This window comes from Oncorhynchus gorbuscha, linkage group LG15 (assembly GCF_021184085.1).
Source record: "Oncorhynchus gorbuscha isolate QuinsamMale2020 ecotype Even-year linkage group LG15, OgorEven_v1.0, whole genome shotgun sequence".
NCBI lineage: Eukaryota > Metazoa > Chordata > Actinopteri > Salmoniformes > Salmonidae > Oncorhynchus > Oncorhynchus gorbuscha.
The window spans coordinates 17,387,934-17,408,818 of NC_060187.1; the positions used below are offsets into that span (position 1 = coordinate 17,387,934).

General features: G+C 46.5%; 2 protein-coding genes across 4 annotated transcripts in view; both read left to right on the forward strand.

Annotated features, from left to right (window-relative positions):
- Window positions 1-8,898, forward strand: part of ddah1 (dimethylarginine dimethylaminohydrolase 1) — a 148,849-nt gene extending 139,951 nt beyond the window's left edge. For both annotated transcript variants that reach the window (XM_046300245.1, XM_046300244.1), the window contains exon 6: window positions 4,947-8,898. In XM_046300245.1, coding sequence (XP_046156201.1) covers window positions 4,947-5,063 — 117 coding nt within the window. In that variant the 3' untranslated portion in view covers window positions 5,064-8,898. The remainder of the gene's footprint in view (window positions 1-4,946) is intronic.
- Window positions 8,899-16,384: 7,486 nt separating this feature from the next.
- Window positions 16,385-20,364, forward strand: LOC123997860 (UPF0690 protein C1orf52 homolog). 2 transcript variants are annotated; one of them, XM_046302480.1, is made up of 3 exons: window positions 16,385-16,830; window positions 18,814-19,024; window positions 19,472-20,364. In XM_046302480.1, exons 1-3 carry the CDS (start codon window positions 16,522-16,524, stop codon window positions 19,618-19,620), a joined length of 669 nt encoding a protein of 222 aa, XP_046158436.1. In that variant the 5' UTR covers window positions 16,385-16,521; the 3' UTR covers window positions 19,621-20,364. The 2 variants fall into 2 exon arrangements, with proteins under 2 accessions (XP_046158436.1, XP_046158437.1); XM_046302481.1 differs by having other exon boundaries at window positions 18,814-19,098; window positions 19,472-19,608.
- Window positions 20,365-20,885: the final 521 nt, after the last annotated feature.

Genomic DNA, 20,885 nt, shown 5'->3' on the forward strand with positions numbered 1-20,885 from the left:
TCCCCTCTCCCCCATCCCTCTCTCTCTCCCCCCATTCCTCTCTCTCTCCCCCCCCTCTCTCTCTCCCCACCCCCTCTCTCTCCCCACCCCCCTCTCGCTCTCTCCCCATCCCTCTCTCTCTCCCCATCCCTCTCTCTCTCCCCATCCCTCTCTCTCCCCCCATCCCTCTCTCTCTCCCCATCCCTCTCTCCCTCATCCCTCTCTCTCTCTCTCGCCATCCCTCTCTCTCTCTCTCTCCATCCCTCTCTCTCTCTCTCTCTCCATCCCTCTCTCTCTCTCCCCATCCCTCTCTCTCCCATCCCCTCTCTCTCTCTCTCTCTCCCCATCCCTCTCTCTCTCTCCCCCATTCCTCTCTCTCTCCCCCATTCCTCTCTCTCCCCCCATTCCTCTCGCTCTCCCCACCCCCCTCTCGCTCTCTCTCCCATCCCTCTCTCTCCCCACCCCCTCGCTCTCTCTCCCATCCCTCTCTCTCCCCACCCCCCTCGCTCTCTCCCATCCCTCTCTCCCTCATCCCTCTCTCTCCCCATCTCTCTCTCTCTCTCTCCCCCATCCCTCTCTCTCCACTCTCCCCATCCCTCTCTCTCACTCTCCCCATCCCTCTCTCTCACTCTCCCCATCCCTCTCTCTCACTCTCCCCATCCCTCTCTCTCACTCTCCCATCCCTCTCTCTCACTCTCCCCATCCCTCTCTCTCTCTCTCCCCATCCCTCTCTCTCTCTCTCCCCATCCCTCTCTCTCTCTCTCCCCATCCCTCTCTCTCTCTCTCCCCATCCCTCTCTCTCTCTCTCCCCATCCCTCTCTCTCTCTCCCCCATCCCTCTCTCTCTCTCCCCATCCCTCTCTCTCTCTCTCCCCATCCCTCTCTCTCTCTCTCCCCATCTCTCTCTCTCTCCCCATCCCTCTCTCTCTCTCTCCCCATCCCTCTCTCTCTCTCCCCCATCCCTCTCTCTCTCTCCCCCCATCCCTCTCTCTCTCTCCCCCATCCCTCTCTCTCATCCCTCTCTCCCATCCCTCTCTCTCCCCACTCTCCCCATCCCTCTCTCCTCCCCCTCTCCCCATCCCTCTCTCTCTCTCCCCATCCCTCTCTCTCCCCCACCCCCCCTCTCTCTCTCTCCCATCCCTCTCTCCCTCATCCCTCTCTCTCCCCCCCACCCCCTCGCTCTCTCCCATCCCTCTCTCCCCATCCCCCTCTCTCTCTCCCATCCCTCTCTCCCCACCCCCTCCCTCTCTCTCCCTCCCCATCCCTCTCTCTCTCTCCCCATCCCTCTCTCTCTCTCTCCCCATCCCTCTCTCTCTCTCTCCCCATCCCTCTCTCTCACTCTCCCCATCCCTCTCTCTCACTCTCCCCATCCCTCTCTCTCCTCTCCCCATCCCTCTCTCTCTCTCTCCCCATCCCTCTCTCTCTCTCTCCCATCCCCCTCTCTCTCTCTCCCCATCCCTCTCTCTCTCCCCCATCCCTCTCTCTCTCTCTCTCTCTCTCTCTCTCTCTCTCCCATCCCTCTCTCTCTCTCTGCCATCCCTCTCTCTCACTCTCCCCATCCCTCTCTCTCACTCTCCCCATCCCTCTCTCTCACTCTCCCCATCCCTCTCTCTCACTCTCCCCATCCCTCTCTCTCTCTCTCCATCCCTCTCTCTCTCTCCCCATCCCTCTCTCTCTCTCCCCATCGTTCTCTCTCTCTCCCCATCCCTCTCTCTCCCCATCGTTCTCTCTCTCTCCCCATCCCTCTCTCCCCATCGTTCTCTCTCTCTCCCCATCCCTCTCTCTCTCTCCCATTCCCTGTCTCCCCCATTCCTCTCTCTCTCCCCATTCCTCTCTCTCTCCCCCATCCCCCATCTCTCTCTCTCCCCCCCCCTCTCCCCCCCTCTCTCTCTCTCCCCCATCCCCCTCTCTCTCTCTCCCCATCCCTCTCTCCCTTCTCTCTCTCTCTCCCCCACCCCTCTCTCTCTTCCCCACCCCTCTCTCTCTCTTCCCCACCCCTCTCTCTCTCTCCCCATCCCTCTCTCTCTCTCCCCATCCCTCTCTCTCTCTCCCTATCCCTCTCTCTCTCCCTATCCCTCTCTCTCTCCCCCATCCCTCTCTCTCCCCATCCCTCTCTCTCTCCCCCCATCCCTCTCTCTCTCTCCCCATCCGCCTCTCTCTCTCTCCCCATCCCCTCTCTCTCTCCCCATCCCTCTCTCTCCCATCCCTCTCTCTCTCTCCCCATCCCCCTCTCTCTCTCCCCAATCCCTCTCTCTCTCTCCCCATCTCTCTCTCTCTCTCTCCCCCCATCCCCTCTCTCTCTCTCCCCATCCCTCTCTCCCTCTCTCTCCCATCCCCATCTCTCTCTCTCTCCCCATCCCTCTCTCTCTCTCCCCATCCCTCTCTCTCTCTCCCCATCCCTCTCTCTCTCTCCCCATCCCTCTCTCTCTCTCCCCATCCCTCTCTCTCCCCATCCCCCTCTCTCTCTCTATCCCCAATCCCTCTCTCTCTTCCCGATCCCTCTCTCTCTCTCCCCATCCCTCTCTCTCTCTCTCTCTCTCTCTCTCTCTCTCCCCCATCCCTCTCTCTCCCCATCCCTCTCTCTCTCTCCCCACTCCCTCTCTCTCTTCCCGATCTCTCTCTCTCTTCCCGATCTCTCTCTCTCTCTCTTCCCCATCCCTCTCTCTCTCTCTCCCCATCCCTCTCTCTCTCTCTCCCCATCCCTCTCTCTCTCTCTCCCCATCCCTCTCTCTCTCCCCATCCGCCTCTTGCTCTCTCCCTCATCCCCCTCTCTTTCTCTCTCCCCATCCCTCTCTCTCTCTCCCCATCCCTCGCTCGCTCGCTCTCCCATCCCTCTCTCTCTCCCATCCCTCTCTCTCTCTCTCTCTCTCTGCCATCCCTCACTCTCCCCATCCCTCTCTCTCACTCTCCCCATCCCTCTCTCTCACTCTCCCCATCCCCCCCATCTCTCTCTCTCCCCATCCCTCTCTCTCTCTCCCCATCCCTCTCTCTCTCTCCATCCCTCTCTCTCTCTCTCCCCATCCCTCTCTCTCTCTCTCCCCCCATCCCTCTCTCTCCCCATCGTCTCTCTCTCTCCCCATCGTTCTCTCTCTCTCCCCCCCATCCCTCTCTCCCCATCGTTCTCTCTCTCTCCCCATCGTTCTCTCTCTCTCCCCATCCCTCTCTCCCCATCGTTCTCTCTCTCTCCCCATCCCTCTCTCCCCATCGGTCTCTCTCTCTCCCCATCCCTCTCTCTCTCCCCATTCCCTCTCTCCCCCCATTCCTCTCTCTCCCCCATCCCTCTCTCTCTCCCCATCCCTCTCTCCCCATCCCTCTCTTCCCCACCCCTCTCTCTCTCTCCCCACCCCTCTCTCTCTCTCCCCATCCCTCTCTCTCTCTCCCCATCCCTCTCTCTCTCCCCATCCCTCTCTCTCTCTCCCTATCCCTCTCTCTCTCCCCATCCCTCTCTCTCTCCCCATCCCTCTCTCTCTCTCTCCCCATCCGCCTCTCTCTCTCCCCATCCCCCTCTTGCTCTCTCCCTCATCCCCCTCTCTCTCGCTCGCTCTCCCATCCCTCTCTCTCTCTCTCTCCCCATCCCCCTCTCGCTCTCTCCCATCCCTCTCTCTCTCTCTCCCCCATTCCTCTCTCTCCCCATTCCTCTCTCTCCCCACCCCCTCTCGCTCTCTCCCATCCCTCTCTCTCTCCCCACCCCCTCTCTCTCTCCCCACCCCCTCTCGCTCTCTCCCCATCCCTCTCTCGCTCTCTCCCCATCCCTCTCGCTCTCTCCCCATCCCTCTCTCTCTCCCCATCCCTCTCGCTCTCTCCCCATCCCTCTCGCTCTCTCCCCATCCCTCTCGCTCTCTCCCCATCCCTCTCGCTCTCTCCCCATCCCTCTCGCTCTCTCTCCCCATTCCCCTCTCTCTCTCCCCATTCCCTCTCGCTCTCTCTCCCCATTCCCTCTCTCTCCCCATTCCCCTCTCTCTCTCTCCCCATCCCTCTCTCTCTTCCCCATCCCTCTCTCTCTCTCTCTCTCTCCCAATCCCTCTCTCTCCCCATCTCTCTCTCCCTCTCTCTCCCCATCTCTCTCTCTCTCTCTCCCCATCTCTCTCTCTCTCTCTCCCCATCTCTCTCTCTCTCTCTCTTCCCATCTCTCTCTCTCTCTCTCTTCCCATCTCTCTCTCTCTCTCTCTCCCCATCCCTCTCTCTCTCTCTCCCCATCTCTCTCTCTCTCTCTCTCCCCATCTCTCTCTCTCTCTCTCCTCCCCATCTCTCTCTCTCTCTCCCCATCTCTCTCTCTCTCTCTCTCCCATCTCTCTCTCTCTCTCTCCCCATCTCTCTCTCTCTCTCTCCCCATCTCTCTCTCTCTCTCCCCCATCCCTCTCTCTCTCTCCCCCATCCCTCTCTCTCTCTCTCTCTCTCTCTCTCTCTCTCTCTCTCTCTCCCCATCCCTCTCTCTCTCCCCATCCCTCTCTCTCTCTCCCCATCTCTCTCTCTCTCTCTCTCTCCCCATCTCTCTCTCTCTCTCCCTCTCTCTCTCTCTCCCCCATCTCTCTCTCTCCCCATCTCTCTCTCTCTCTCCCCATCTCCCATCTCTCTCTCTCTCTCCCCATCTCCATCTCTCTCTCTCTCCCCCATCTCTCTCTCTCTCTCTCTCCCCATCTCTCTCTCTCTCTCCCCATCTCTCTCTCTCTCTCCCCATCTCTCTCTCTCTCTCCCCATCTCTCTCTCTCTCTCTCCCATCCCTCTCTCTCTCTCTCTCTCTCTCCCCATCTCTCTCTCTCTCTCCCCCCATCCCTCTCTCTCTCTCTCCCCATCCCTCTCTCTCTCTCCCCATCCCTCTCTCTCTCTCCCCATCCCTCTCTCTCTCTCTCCCCATCCCTCTCTCTCTCTCTCCCCATCCCTCTCTCTCTCTCTCCCCATCCCTCTCTCTCTCTCTCTCTCTCTCTCTCTCTCTCTCTCTCTCTCTCTCTCTCTCTCTCTCTCCCCCAGGTGTTTGAGAAGCTGAAGGATCACATGTTGATCCCAGTTTCCAACATGGAGAAGGTGAAGGTGGATGGAGCCCTCACCTGTTGCTCTGTTCTCATCAACATGAAAGCCAAAGTCTGATCTGCTCCGTTGGGGGTCTCTCAGGCAGACCTGGGTTCAAATACTAGTTGAAATCGTTCACATACTTTGATGTGCCAGGTTTGCCAGTTTTGGACTATACTATTGGGCCATTATTACGCCAGGCAAACTCAATCAAGCACAGACAAAGTATTTGACTTGATTTCGAATAGTATTTTAACCCAGGTCTGCTCTCAGGGCAGGGTCGGCCCACTGCTGCCACCTTGCCCGGTTCAGAACCCCAACTACCTAGCCTGGGTGCAAGTCTGTTTCTGGCCAGTCTGTTTCTGCTGTCTTGCCCCCGAAAACCAATTGGCATCAAGGTTACCAACCCCCCTCCACCTTCTGAAAGTGCTCATGTGTCAATCAATCCCTCTGCTTACTGGTCAATGTTTACAACCCTTTAAAAACAACCACTTCTACTATAATCAAATCACATGTATTTATATAGTCCTTCGTACATCAGCTGATATCTCAAAGTGCTGTACAGAAACCCAGCCTAAAACCCCAAACAGCAAGCAATGCAGGTGTAGAAGCACGGTGGCTAGGGAAAAACTCCCTAGAACACAGGAGAGGTAAAAAGGACAGTCTGTTTCATAGAATGGTTTGAAGGTGGAGCTATATAATGTCACGGTATAGTTAGTACAGTATATGCATAGTGCAGTAGCCGGTTTATAAAGAATATAAAACGCAAATATATTTACAATCAACTGCTGATTACTCTATACATATTTGTATTGATTTATTTTTAGATTCAATTCATCATGATTCATGCCACATAACAAGTATACGTTTTTATTGAGGGGGAGCAAGGAATTAAATCAAATCTACCTAGTTATGGGCAATTTCATGGTGACGGAATTACGCTGAGACTCTGATTCTTCACTTTTAAAATTTATATCAAACAAAAAACTGACTGAAAAGTGTAATGAACCACATAACTCTATAGACAATGACTACTTTTAACAATTTACACACAAAATCTTACAAAAGCATATTTACAGGTAAAACTGTAGAAACCGATCAGTATCAAACCAGGATGTGTCACAGCCGGCCGCGACCGGGGGACCCATGAGGCGGTGCACAATTGGCCTAGCGTCATCTGGGTTAGCTGAAGGTTTTGGCCGACTGGGTTGTCCTTGTCCCATCGTGCTCTTGCGATTCCTGTGGAAGACCAGGCGCAATGCACGCTGACACGGTCGCCAGGTGTACGGTGTTTCCTCTGACACATTGGTGCGGCTGGCTTCCGGGTTATGTGAGCATTGGGTTAAGGAGCAGTGCGGCTTGGCAGTCATGTTTCAGGAAGGACGCACGGCTCTCGACCTTCGCTTTACCCCTTTTTCTCCCCAAGTTTGTGATATTCAAAAATGTATAAAATGAAAATGTATCAAATAAAATCTGTGCTGGTACAAAGTTTAGTAACCGTAATGTGTCCCCAAACTTTGCATACGGATAGTTTTTCAAGGTAAATGTTTACTTTTTTACTGTGTAAATTGTTCAAAGTAGTCATTGTGCATAGTTGTGCATGGTTTTTTGAACGTTGAAATCCATGGTTTTTATTTGGCATACATTTTAAAGTGACAAATCTGAATCTCAGTGTACTCCCCCTGACTGTGGAATTGCCCTTATCTTAGTCATATATAAATAGTGAGCTTGTTCTCTCTGTCTGCCATAGAGACCTGAGTTCTCTTACTTTACATCATTGTTGATTAAAAATGTATTATTATTGATTATTGGACATGAATGTTGATTGATCCCTAGCAGTGGGGGGGGGGGGGGGGGTGCTAGTTATTCCACCTGGCTGATCAAGGGGTTATTTCTGTGATTCTGAAGTCTAAACCCAGGGTAGGAAATGAACTACAAAATTCCCCTGAAAATAAAATGTCAAAGGATGCAAAGTAAAAGTGCATTTCCTGTCTTAAACTAAGCTGTGCCCACTTTATAAAAGACGGAGCACACTGTGTGACGTATATTGAATTATGACCAATTGGCTTGTCATTACTCATGATATAATCTCATAACTTTTAACATGCCTCAATCTGCTGTGTGCCTCCATCGAAAACCAAGTGGCTTAAATAACTACTGCTCTATACTCTAGTCAAGAAGCCTTTATAGTAGATTTCAATGCTTTTTGTTGAGTTTTTTAAGCCCATTGTCACTGTGTTGACTACTGATACTGACCCTTCCTGTTATGCTCTTTCTGTATGAGAGCATGTTGGGAAATCAACATGAGACTGTTCCTCCCGCTGGAGAGACGATACACACTCAGTAGGGTCTCGCCACTAACCACCTCTAATCTATCCTGCTGTGTTTACATTGCATAGATAGCCTTTAGTAAGATCTTTGAAGTCTGTTGACGACATAGAAATACATGTATAAATACTCAACGGGATCTCCCATTCAAGTCAATGGACCGTGATCGTTGGACTGGTGGACACATGGAGTCTACATATGACGGTGCAGACTTTTTCACCATTCTAGTAATTCTATTTCTATGGTTATGGAGCTCTTCCCAACGGCCTCATCAGACATGAGCGTATACATCTCCAGCAGAGGTTTATGAACATACAGATGGCTACCAGCATCCACAACCAAAGCCTATTGCAGAGTGGGGCAGATGATGCTGAGCAAGAACCTGAAAATGTTTACTTTCGTTTGACACGTTTTCTTTCTTAATAATCTGATGCAGATGAAAACTATTTCATCAAAGGAAGTGATGTCTTGCAGTAAGGAGCACAGCTAGAGACTCTCAGCTTGACATCCATTGCTCTGGCCTGGAGTGATGTATAGCCTAGTCTGCGGCCGTTCAGGAATGGGCGAGCAGAATCATTGTGAGGAAACATGGAAAGAATTCATTTTGGAAGAGAGGCTTGTAAGCCAGTAAATACTCACTCTCTCTTAAAATGTTCTCTCTATAATTCACTCCCCCTCTTTATGTATATGTATATATATGTATGTATACATATGTATGTATACATGATCCCTTTCCCTGCTATTGCCTCATACAAATTTCTGGGGTAATTTATGACAATGATATCATACAGTCTGGCAAAAGGGCGCAATGACGTGCAGTTAAAAAACATAATTTGTGACACTAGCAGTATATTTTACAGGAGGCCCTTAGCAGGTCCACTGATGATACCATAGTTGCTGTGTATCCAGCACAGACCAGAGCTGACGCAGTCAGTGGCTGTTTTACATCCCAAATTGCACCCTATTCCCTACATAGTGCAATGCTTTTGACCAGAGCCCTATGGACCCTTGTCAAAAGTAGTGCATTATATAGGGAATAGGGTGCCATTTGGTATGTACAATTTTTATGGAGGCCAAAGCACCTGCTGCATTTGTAGCCTACTGCTGAAAGTTAGAATAATCGCAATATCCCACCAATCACACTGGCTGTTGCTTGTGATAATCTGAATTTTAAATCAAGTCCCCAAAATACAACTCTATTCAATCTTCCTTCAATTTGAATATTTTTTTTGTTGATCTATCATATTTTCTATTGGTGGTGACAACTTTCATTACTGATAAATGTGCTGCTCCCACTGCCAGCAACATAATGTGCTGTTCCACATGAGAAAGTGTTCCACTGGTAGCCTAGGTTGAATTCCTCATAAACTACAATAACATTTTAAGATGGACGTTTTGAGTGACCCTGTGTATCCCATAGAAGTGCTGTGAATTGTCCATTTTGTCTCAGGTTTCTTGGTTTTAGTGTATTGTAGATGTTAAGTTGTGTGGTAGCCTCGGTCAGGCATTTAACAGTCTTTTTACACTGCATCTTGATTTTAGCTTTTCATCCACTTTCTACAATAAACTTCATTCTAACATCAAATTGAAGGGTTAACTTATTGTGCATTGTATGGGTTTATACTGCAGACTAACCAGGTTTCCATCCAACCATTTCATGCGGATGAATTACCTGACGCAGGAAAAAAAGTCAAACGTGCAAATGGAAGCAAACAGGATATGCCGGTACCATTTCATATAAAGACACTGCTCGTTCGACATGGTGGGATGTTTTTGGTAATTCTGCGAGAAGTCGCGGTGGAAGCACCTTTATGTGCAAATATTGATATAATTAACCATCATATCGAAGTAAACTTGGAGTCACTCGAAGACATTTTGTGTGGTCCTCCCACTACGACTCGGGAAAGCATGCAGTTTATTAGGCTACATAAAGGATGAGGCACTTCACAGGGTGGTGAAGGTGCAAGTTGATGAGCTTGATGCACCTTTCCAATAAATATCGCGAGGGTCTTATTATGGTAACATGATGATCGGTGCTTGGCTGACGTTTGACAAATACAAATAATATCATAATGTAGATAGCCTACCCGCACTGTATCTGCAAGCTGTTGGCTAGAGCGCATTGTTTGCTATATATCCTAACCAACAGTTTTTGTGACAAAACCATCAGGAGTTGAGAACGTACGGAATGTAGTGTAACGACCCTGGGTTTATAAGCGCGGAAATCGACTCTGCCGCTTGAGCATGCTTTTGCGGCACAGTCGACAACGCGCCGGACCTCGGGCTCGAAGTGTCAGAAGTGGGATGTACATGGGAATTTATCAGCAAAAGTATGAATGTGCACTATGTCATTACACATATACTTTTATCCGCAAAAAGTCAATTTGATGGAAACACAACTTTTTTTACATGCACATATTGTTTTAAGCAGATTTTAGAATGCTCGATTCAAAATCTCGCAAATTGGATGGAAACCAAGCAAGTGATTGAGCTGCCCAATCAGTCAATTGCGTCACACATTCAAAATGAAGTGTTATATCGCCACATTGTGGTCATATATGGGATAATAATTATAAAAGCCTTTCACAACTCATGGTTGCAAAGAGGAACATGAGCACAAATTTTATGGAAAATCTGTTAGGTTTAATCACCCCACTACCATCTAGAAGCACGGGGTTCTACTAAGCTAATATGTGAAATTGTTTTAAGATGGTCATACCAAGGATCATTAAGCTATTTGATTATGAATTTTAGGAACCTTTTTTGTAGGTATAAAAGTGTATACTGAACAAAAAAAATTAACGCAACATGCAACATTTAAATATTCATTAGGCCCTAATCTATTAATTTCACATGACTGGGAATACAGATATACATCTGTTGGTCACAGACACCTTAAAGAAATGGGTCTCGCAATGTCTTTTTGTGCATTCAAATTGCCACCAATAAAATGCAATTGTGTTTGTTGTCTGTAGCTTATGCCTGCCCATACCATAACCCAATTGCCACCATGGGGCACTGTTCACAATGTTGACATCAGCAAACCGCTCGCCCACACAACGCCATATACGTGGTCTGTGGTTGTGTGGCTGGTTGTATGTACTGGCAAATTCTCTCCCAAAATTTTGGAGGTGGCTTATGGTAGAGAAATTAATATTAAATTATCTGGCAACAGCACTGGTGGACATTCCTGCAGTCAGCATGCTCCCTCAAAACTTGACACATCTATGGCACTGTGTTTTGTTATGAAACTGCACATTTTAGAGTGGCATTTTATTGTCTCCAGCACAAGGTGCACCTGTGTAGTGATCATGCTGTTTAATCAACTTCTTGATATGCCACACCTGTCAGGTGGATGGATAACGTTGTCAAAGGAGAAATGCTCAATAACAGGGATGTAAACACATTTGCTCACAAAATTTGAGAGAAACAAGCTTTTTGTGCATATGGAACATTTCTGGGATATTTTATTTCAGCTCAGGAAAAATGGGACCAACACTTTAATTGTTGTGTTTATATTTTTGTTCAGTGTATACATAAAAAATATTTGATGAAACATTGAATTTGGCTTTACTGCTATTAGCCCATAGAAATGCAGTGAATAACAGATAGTAAAAGAAAAATCAGATGGATTTGGTTTTGAAGTGTCTGTATCTGAGAGATATAAGAAAGATCAGGAAATTATTTTAAAACATGTTGGACACATATTTGACCCCTTTTTAAGGCACTGGGTCTTGAGGGTGTCCTCAGTTGCAGCCTCGGCATCCTAGATCAAAACAACTGACATGTACAGTCGTAGACAAAAGTTTTGAGAATGACAAATATTAATTTCCAAAGTTTGCTGCCTCAGTGTCTTTAGATATTTTTGTCAGATGTTACTATGGAATACTGAAGTATAATTACAAGAATTTCATGTGTCAAAGGCTTTTATTGACAATTACATGAAGTTGATGCAAAGAGTCAATATTTGCAGTGTTGACCCTTCTTTTTCAAGACCTCTGCAATCCGCCCTGGCATGCTGTCAATTAACTTCTGGGCCACATCCTGACTGATGGCAGCCCATTCTTGCATAATCAATGCTTGGAGTTTGTCAGAATTTGTGGGGTTTTGTTTGTCCACCCACCTCTTGAGGATTGACCACAAGTTCTCAATGGGATTAAGGTCTGGGGAGTTTCCTTGCCACAGACCCAAAATATCAATGTTTTGTTCCCCAAGCCACTTAGTTATCACTATTTCCTGATGGCAAGATGCTCCATCATGCTGGAAAATGCATTGTTCGTCACTAAACTGTTCCTGGACAGTTGGGAGAAGTTGCTCTCGGAGGATGTGTTGGTACTATTCTTTATTCATGACTGTGTTCTTAGGCAGAATTATGAGTGAGCCCACTCCCTTGGCTGAGAAGCAACCCCACACATGAATGGTCTCATGATGCTTTACTGTTGGCATGCCACAGGTCTGATGGTAGCGCTCACCTTGTCTTCTCTTGTCTTCCAATCGGAAAGGGGATTCATCAGTGAAAATGACTTTATCCCAGTCCTCAGCAGTCCAATCCCTGTACCTTTTGCAGAATATCAGTCTGTCCCTGATGTTTTTCCTGGAGAGAAGTGGCTTATTTGCTGCCCTTCTTGACACCAGGCCATCCTCCAAAAGTATTTGCCTCACTGTGCATGCAGATGCACTCACACCTGCCTGCTGCCATTCCTGAGCAAGCTCTGTACTGGTGGTGCCCCGATCCCATCTTGCTGGACTTTCTTGGGCGCCCTGAAGCCTTCTTCACAACAATTGAACCGCTCTCCTTGAAGTTCTTGATGATCCAATAAATGGTTGATTTAGGTGCAATCTTACTGGCAGCAATATCCTTGCCTGTGAAGCCCTTTTTTGTGCAAAGCAATGATGACGGCACTAGTTTCCTTGCAAGTAACCATGGTTGACAGAGGAAGAACAATTATTCCAAGCACCACCCTCCTTTTGAAGCTTCCAGTCTGTTATTCGAACTCAATCAGCATGGCAGAGTGATCTCCAGCCTTGTACTCGTCAACACTCACACCTGTGTTAACGAGAGAATCGCTGACATGATGTCAGCTGGTCCTTTTGTGGCAGGGCTGAAATGCAGTGGAAATGTTTTTTGGAGATTCAGTTCATTTGCATGGCAAAGAGGAACTTTGCAATTAATTGCAATTCATCTGATCACTCTTCATAACATGCTGGAGTATATGCAAATTGCCATCATACAAACTGAGGCAGCAGACGTTGTGAAAATTAATATTTGTGTCATTCTCAATGACTGAACATGACTGGTCAAAAGTTAAGTACACCTACTCATTCAAGGGTTTTTATTTTTACTATTTTCTACGTTGTAGAATAATAGTGAAGACATTAAAACTATGAAATAACACATAGAATCATGTAGTAACCAAAAAGAAGTGTTAAATAAACCAAAATATATTTTATTTTGGGATTCTTCAAATAGCTACCCTTTGCCTTGATGACAGCTTTGTACAGTCTTGGCATTCTCTCAACCAGCTTCAGCTGGAATGCTTTTCCAACAGTCTTGAAAAAGTTCCCATATTCTGAGCACTTGTTGACTGCTTTTTCCTTCACTCTGCAGTCCGACTCATCCCAAACCATCTCAATTTGGTTGAGGTCGGGGGATTGTGGAGGCCAGGTCATCTGATAAAGCACTCCATCACTCTCCTTCTGGTGGTTGAGAGAATGCCACGAGTGTGCAAAGCTGTCATCAAGGCAAAGCGTGGCTATTTGAAGAATCTCAAATATATTTTGATTTAAAAACTTTTTGGTTACTACGTGATTACATACTGTATGTGTTATTTCATAGTTTTGATGTCTTCACTATTATTCTACAATATAGAAAATAGTACAAATAAAGTAAAAGCCTTGAACGAATAGGTGTTCTAAAACTTTTGACCGGTAGTGTACGTGTTTGTGAGAGTCACCTTTCCATAGGTGTGTAGCCCAAACTGTTCAGAAGCTACAGGCAGAAGTTGGCAGACAGGCAGTACCGATTTCAGACAAGTCCCGTGAAGCTTGTGGGGGTAGTAGAGCAAAACGGAAAAACACATTGTGTTTGTAAGTATCATCTTTCCATAGAGGGGTCATAGTTTCTAGGCCAATCCGTTTGGAAGCTACAGACATTTTCGGGATGTCTCACGGTCTGACAAACACACTATCTCTGTCACCTTTCACAGCAGATGTGGAAGACAGACATGGATTGATACACAGCCCATGCAACAAAAAATCCCAGATTACTCTCAAACAGAGCTATTATGCTTACTAGATTTCTGTGGTCACAGACATCGACTTTAGGGGGTTTAAATATTTACCTCTAGCTGGCCTCTGCCCAATACCCTGCCCTGAACCTTAGTCACTGTTACTAGCCGGCTACCACCCAGTACTCTACCCTGCACTTTAGAGACTGCTTTGCCCTATGTACATAGAGTAATTGAACATTGGTCACTTTATTAATGACAAATTGAGACTGTTGAGGGCAAATGGGGAAGCAAGTAAATATTATGAAGTGGTTCCTAATGTTTTGTACACTTGGTATATGTATTGTATTCTAGTCATGGCTCATCCTATATAACTGCAAGTGCAGGTCTGAACATTTTCATAACAACTTCATTATGTTATTCATAAATTCATTTTGAAATGCTCATTTTAAAATGATTGTAATTTGAAACCTAAGGGATCAAATCGATCAGTCTTACATCACCTGTTTGTTAACCATTATGACACTATAGTGAAGACATTTGTATGATCCAGGCCTACAGTTATAACATGACAGACAGCTAGAGCTCAGTCAATTAACTTTTCACAGAGGTGATGAGAGCCTTCTCCTTTTGGGTTACTATTACTTTATAGAGTTAATCTGCACCTTGCCACTTGAGAATGGAGGAGAGGAGTACTGGGAGAGAAACGCAAGCAAGCGGAGTGATTGATTGTTCACAGTTTCAGGTAAGAGCTGTAAATAGATACAAATAGTCCTAAAGCCTAGAATAGATTCAATTCGATCCGTGGAAGATCTGCTTTATAGCCGCTTGACATTTAAAGGTAGCCTAATTGTTGATTGAGCCAACATATGCTGCATTTTGCGTACTGTGTATGAGGGAACATTGCCTTTAAAATGTGCATCCCGGCCTAAATATAGAGGCATGGCAGGCGGGCTTGATAGGTCTATAACAAAATAATCTACTCTAGTATCCTTTGGGCGGGGCAACTGCCAATAATGTTGCCAAGCACGTGCACCAGAGTGTGCCTTGCAGCCTACAGTTGTCCTCTTGACCCCGCCAGTTAAATGACCTGTAGGTGTAACATTTGTATTTATGAGACTAGTCTAGAGTAGACCTAAGAGGCTACAGTGATATCATATATATTCCCTATATAATTACAGTGATATCACAAATAGGGCCCTATATAATCAAGTCTCTCGAAAAAATGCCTACTTATTCTGCGCAGGTTGCAACAAAGCTATTTGCAAGGTTGATTACCCCCGGACAACACCCTAAGTGCAATCAATCACCAAAATATGTCTGTGTCCCAAATGGCACAATATTCCCTATAGGCCCTGGTCAAAGTAGTGCACTATATGGAAGTGGGTGCCATTTGGGGAGCAGACATCATAAAATAAAGGCCTGAAAGTGAAAGGTCACCTAATTTCTGTTGTTGATTCAGTTATGAAGGGCAAGCTCATTCAAGCGGACCTAAAAACACTTTAGATGTGTCCTCACATCTTCAGTGTGTTCTCCTCTTTGTTTGTCCCGCGTTTCCCCAGTGTTTCCATTCCTATAGGTCGGTGGTAGTGTCAGTCGCACTGGTGTCACAGGGGCTCCTGTGACCTTGACAAAAGAAAGCCTGAACCAGGATGCTTCCGAGGCCACTGACCTCCACGGAGGTCAAGGATGTACCTGCTAAGGGAGTGGGTGGGGAAGGAGGGAAAGGAGGCCGAGGAAGAGTGGCAAAGAAAGATTAAGGAGGCCGAGCTCCGGCCCTCTGCAATGTAAAAGGACTTGGAAAGTGAGAAGACCGGGGCCTCCTTGCTTGAGAGGGAGCAAGAGGACACAAAGGCCAGTCTTAAAAGAAGTGAGGTAAGCAGGGCCTTGCATTTGAGAGCCATTGAAGAGGGACAGAGGAAGGTGGACAAGGTGGAGGTCAGGGTCTCTTGGAGGGAAAGAGGCCTGTAAGAAACATCTCTCCAACTGAAGAAAGAGCAGAGCTGGAGACAATGAGAGTTAAGAACAGTGAGGACTCTGAGCACAGGCCCTAGAGATGGAGAATGTTAACACCAGAGTGCAGGGCTTCAAAGCTGGCCAATGCTCTGGAGGAGAAAAGGGTCAGAGGTCAAGGGAAGGACCTCTGGCCGAAAGAGAAAAAGAATATGGAGCTTGACATCAACCGAAAGATTGAGGCAATCGGGGAGGTTGAGGAGAACATTAAGAAGGCTAGCAAGGAGAACGAGGAGGTGGTGAAGAAGAAGAAAATGACCATTCAGAACACGTGGGAGGTCCTAAAGAAGTTTAGGAGTGAGATAGGAAACATGGAGGAGGAGAGAAGGGCAGAGAACATCACCTACGACCAGCTGAGGAGTGAGCTGGAGAAAATGGAGTAGGAGAGTCAGGAGGAGAAACTTTCCTTCAACCAGCTCAGGACTGAGCAGGAAAACAATCTGGCAAGAGAAAATATTGTTTTGGAAAGGGCAACCCAGCTAGCACATTTGGTACCTCGGAGGTTCTGTGAACGTAAGTTTTTGGTTTCCCATTGGTTCTGGGAACGAACCCATACGTTTCCTGACTGGTAAAACTAAAACGATTGGAGAACATGACTTTAAATAAAACCATGATGAAACCATGGGTCCGGGTTAGGGTTTGGCTGGGGTAGGCCATCATTGTAAATAATAATTGATTCTTAACTGACTTGCCTAGTTAAATCAAGTTCAAATAAAAAATTGAGCATGACGAAAATAACTGCTCATAAAAGTTATGTCACGTCTTGAAAAAATTGACTACTGCTCCTTTAAGAAAATATTTTTACGACCATGTTTTTACGTCATTGCGTACTCTTTTACGGCAACAGTCACTCAAAATGGAGTAACCAGCAAAAACATCAAGCTTGCTTGCTAATTAATTAGGGGCATCATCTTATCTCTAAAGTTAAATTCATCGTATTACTAGCTGAGGTAATCATTTTTATCAGTATGGCTGATAAGAAGAAACCGGACTCTTTCCATTATTTCATGAGTTACGATGATTTGAGTGACAGTAGCGATAGTAACAGCAGCGATTCTGATGAAGCGGGCCAGAAGAAATCAAGGGGGAAGGGGGTGACCGATGCTACTGGAAGCGGTAGCAAATCCCCCCAACACGGGACCAAGCGGGCTGCCAGTGGAGCTCCTCTACCTAAACCCGACGAGCTCTTCAAATCGGTCTCTAAGCCGTCCTTTCTGTACAACCCGCTGAATAAACAGATCGATTGGGAGAGCCGCGCCGTGAAAGCTCCAGAAGAGGTACTGTGTTAAACCAGACAGCTAGCGTTCGTCCATTAGCTAGTTGTTGTCGTAACTAGTTGTTGACCAAGCTAACTAACGTTAACTACCTACTTGCTATGTATACTGAACAAAAATATAAACACAACATGTAAAGAAAGTGTTGGTCCCATGTTTCATGCGCTGAAATTAAAGATCCCAGAAATTGTCCATCCCCCCCTAAAAATGTGCTTTTCTTTCAAATGTTGTGCATAAATTTGTTTACATCCCTGTTATTGAGCATTTATCCTTTGCCAAAAGTGCACAAATTTGTTTACATCCCTGTTATTGAGCATTTATCATTTGCCAAAATAATCCATCCACCTGACAATGTGGCATATCAACAAGATGATTACACAGGTGCACCTTGTGCTGGGGACAATAAAAGGCCACTCTAAAATGTGCAGTTTTGTCACACAACACAGTGTGTGCAATTTGTATGCTGACTGCAGGAATGTCCACCGGAGTTGTTACGAGAGAATTTAAGTTATTGAATCATCAACACATGATACATCTTCGACTGTTGTAGTGTAACAGTATAACTTTAGACCGTCCCCTCGCCCATACCCGGGCGCGAACCAGGGACCCTCTGCACACATCAACAACAGTCACCCACAAAGCATTGTTACCCATCGCTCCACAAAAGCCGAGCAAAAGCAGAGCAAGGGGAACTACACAAAGCATTGTTACCCATCGCTCCGCAAAAGAGCAAAAGCAGAGCAAAAGCAGAGCAAGGGGAACTACACAAAGCATTGTTACCCATCGCTCCGCAAAAGCAGAGCAAAAGCAGAGCAAAAGCAGAGCAAGGGGAACTACACAAAGCATTGTTACCCATCGCTCCGCAAAAGCAGAGCAAAAGCAGAGCAAGGGGAACTACACAAAGCATTGTTACCCATCGCTCCACAAAAGCAGAGCAAAAGCAGAGCAAAAGCAGAGCAAGGGGAACTACACAAAGCATTGTTACCCATCGCTCCGCAAAAGCAGAGCAAAAGCAGAGCAAAAGCAGAGCAAGGGGAACTACACAAAGCATTGTTACCCATCGCTCCGCAAAAGCAGAGCAAAAGCAGAGCAAGGGGAACTACACAAAGCATTGTTACCCATCGCTCCGCAAAAGCAGAGCAAAAGCAGAGCAAGGGGAACTACACAAAGCATTGTTACCCATCGCTCCGCAAAAGCAGAGCAAGGGGAACTACTACTTCAAGGTCTCAGAGCAAGTGACGTCACCGATTGAAACGCTATTTAATGCGCACCACCGCTAACTAGCTAGCCGTTTCACATCCGTTACAGTAGGAAAGATGCATTGTTAGAACATGTGTAAGCCTAAATTCCATCGCTATCGGAAAACCGGGCCCAGGTTAGGTGTACGTGTATCACCTTTTCAGTTCAAGAAACGGGTTTCTCTGTCCGAGTAGAAGAACGGAGAACTTCCAGCTCAGGGGGAAAGATGGCGGAAGCGGATGATGAAGTGGATTCTGAATACAATGGCTGTAAAATCAAGGAGAATTGGAGTATTGTCCAAAATAATGGAAAACAAGCCGTCATTTTAGAGAATTTGTCAATGCGTCCAACCGGCCTCACAACCTCAGACCATGTGTAACCGTGCCAGCCCAGGACCTACACATCCTGCTTCTTCACCTGCAAGATAGTTTGAAACCAGCCACCCGGACAGTTGATGAAACTGTGGGTTTGAAATTTCAGCAGAAATGATCAGAAACAGTCACAGGAAGCTCATCTGCGTGCTCGTCGTCCTCACCAGGGTCTTGACCTGACTACAGTTCACATTGGAACTGACTTCAGTGAACAAATGCTCATCTTCGATGGCCACTGGCATGCTGGAGTTGTGTGCTCTTCACAACTTGCACAATTGGTGGCTGACTAAATACTTTTTTGCCCCACTGTAAATTGGGGAAACCTATACTTTTTCAATTGAAAAGATGAGTTACTTATAATTAACTTTTCCTGCAGCCTGCAAAGGAGTTCAAGGTGTGGAAGACTAACGCGGTGCCCCCTCAGACCTACGCCGCGGAAGCGGAGAAGCCCAAGAAGGGAGCTCCCCCAGGGATGGACATGGCCATAAAGTGGTCCAACATCTATGAAGATAACGGAGAAGACGCTCCGCAGCCTCATACCGGCAATGCTGTCTTCCTGCCCACAGAGGAACAGCCATCAGATTCCGGTAGGGAGAAAAGTGTTACCCGTGTGACTGACCGCATTCTGCCTGCTTAGTATTACATCTTCCTCCCTACAAAGGTTAGTGGTACACTGTCCATACATCTGCTCAAACCAGAGCCCTCTGCCTCGCAAACACACATAACTGCCCGCTTGACGAGGTACTAGCCACTTGCGCCACCAAAAAGCTAGCAGCTATGTGACGGGTGTGCAGACATTTCAAGCTGTTGTGTGGGCTTACGGTACCATCTTTACCTCTATCTGCTTATGCCTGCACATCTCTAAATCATTTTCTGCCTGAAGATAATTGATCTCTCTCCTCTGACACACAGTCACTTGATATTTACAGCAGGGGGGGGGGGGGTATCGGTGCTGGTTAGGCAGGATACAGTACGCAGCTGTGTATTCCCAGTTCATTTCTGAATGATTATGACGTGTTTTCTCCCTGGTGTAGACGAGGACGGAGACAAGGCCTCTGCGAAGAAGCGTAGGGTGGAGAGCTTCCAGCAGAAGGAGAAAAGGAAGCGGGATCTGGGCCAGGCCACATCTGACAAGAGTTTCGTAGAGGAAGAGAAGAGGATCCTCAGGCAGAATGCGGATTGAGGCCCAGATCTGGTGTGAAGCTCGGGTCTCGCTGCCCTAAGCCTCTGACTGTCCTGCAGCATTACCCCAGACACCCAACACTTTCCCTTCTTCTCTGTGTCCAGCCCCTGGTTATGTGAATGGTCCAGTACTCGTCTACCTAGGACACATGATATAGATGTTATTGTTCTGAAAACTTTTGGACTGTTATTTTTAATCCCTTGTTATATCTTTGAGCATATTATCCAAACACTAGTGGAAAACGCACGTATTACTGAGTGTGTCTAGGTATTGATCAATGTTTCTTGTAAATACACGACCACCTGATCTACATAATATAGTCTGGGTTTGGATGAATATCTCTGGACTGCGTTGGGCAAATCAATGTGTTCATCTGTTTGGATCATGAGCAGATGTATTTTTTTATATGGCAACTTATTTTTGAAAAGCAAGAAATGTATGGTAAATACATTTAGATTATTACTGTCGCTACATGTCTCTGGTGAGACATTAGGTCAAGAAAGACTGCATTTACTAGAGTAATAAACTGTTCCTCAACATGTAATATTCGCTAGATGGCAGCCTTGGGCCACATTTGGTACACAACCTTTTCACTGGTGGGGAGTAGTATCTTAAATGTTGCCATGTCTTTTAATGCGTCTATACAATATGTATACAGTTAACCACACACTGACAGTTTTGTCTGTTTTGTAGTAAATTCCGTTGTCTTACACAACTGATGCAATAAATGGAATGTGAATATAAGGCTTGCTAATTGGCTCTGTCTTATCTTGAACACAAGCATAACTCTACTGAACAAAACAAAATGGTTTGTTTTGGATCTTAATGCTCAAAGTGCTATATTTAAGCAATAAGGCATGTGGGGGTGTGGCATATGGCCTATATACCACGGCTAAGGGCTGTTCCATTATAAACTGGTTACCAGCGTAATTAGAGCAGTTAAAATGTTGTCATACCCATGGTATATGGGCTGATATAGCATTCAGGGCTGGAACCACCCAGTTTATAATGTGAAAAGTGTGGCTTTTGTTGTCGAGAATAACTTAAAACTACTTTTGGTCATTCTGTACAGGCAGTGTACTTCAGATAAGTCAATGATGTTTCTCATTACATGGAAACACCTGGGAAGTTATTCTGTCAAACATTAACCCATGTTCTGGATTTGTTTTTAATGACTAAAAGTCCTTTTATAGCTACTCATTTAAAATGAAACTACATCGTGGTGATATAGGCATACTGCACTGTTAATGAATACAGTGTTCCTT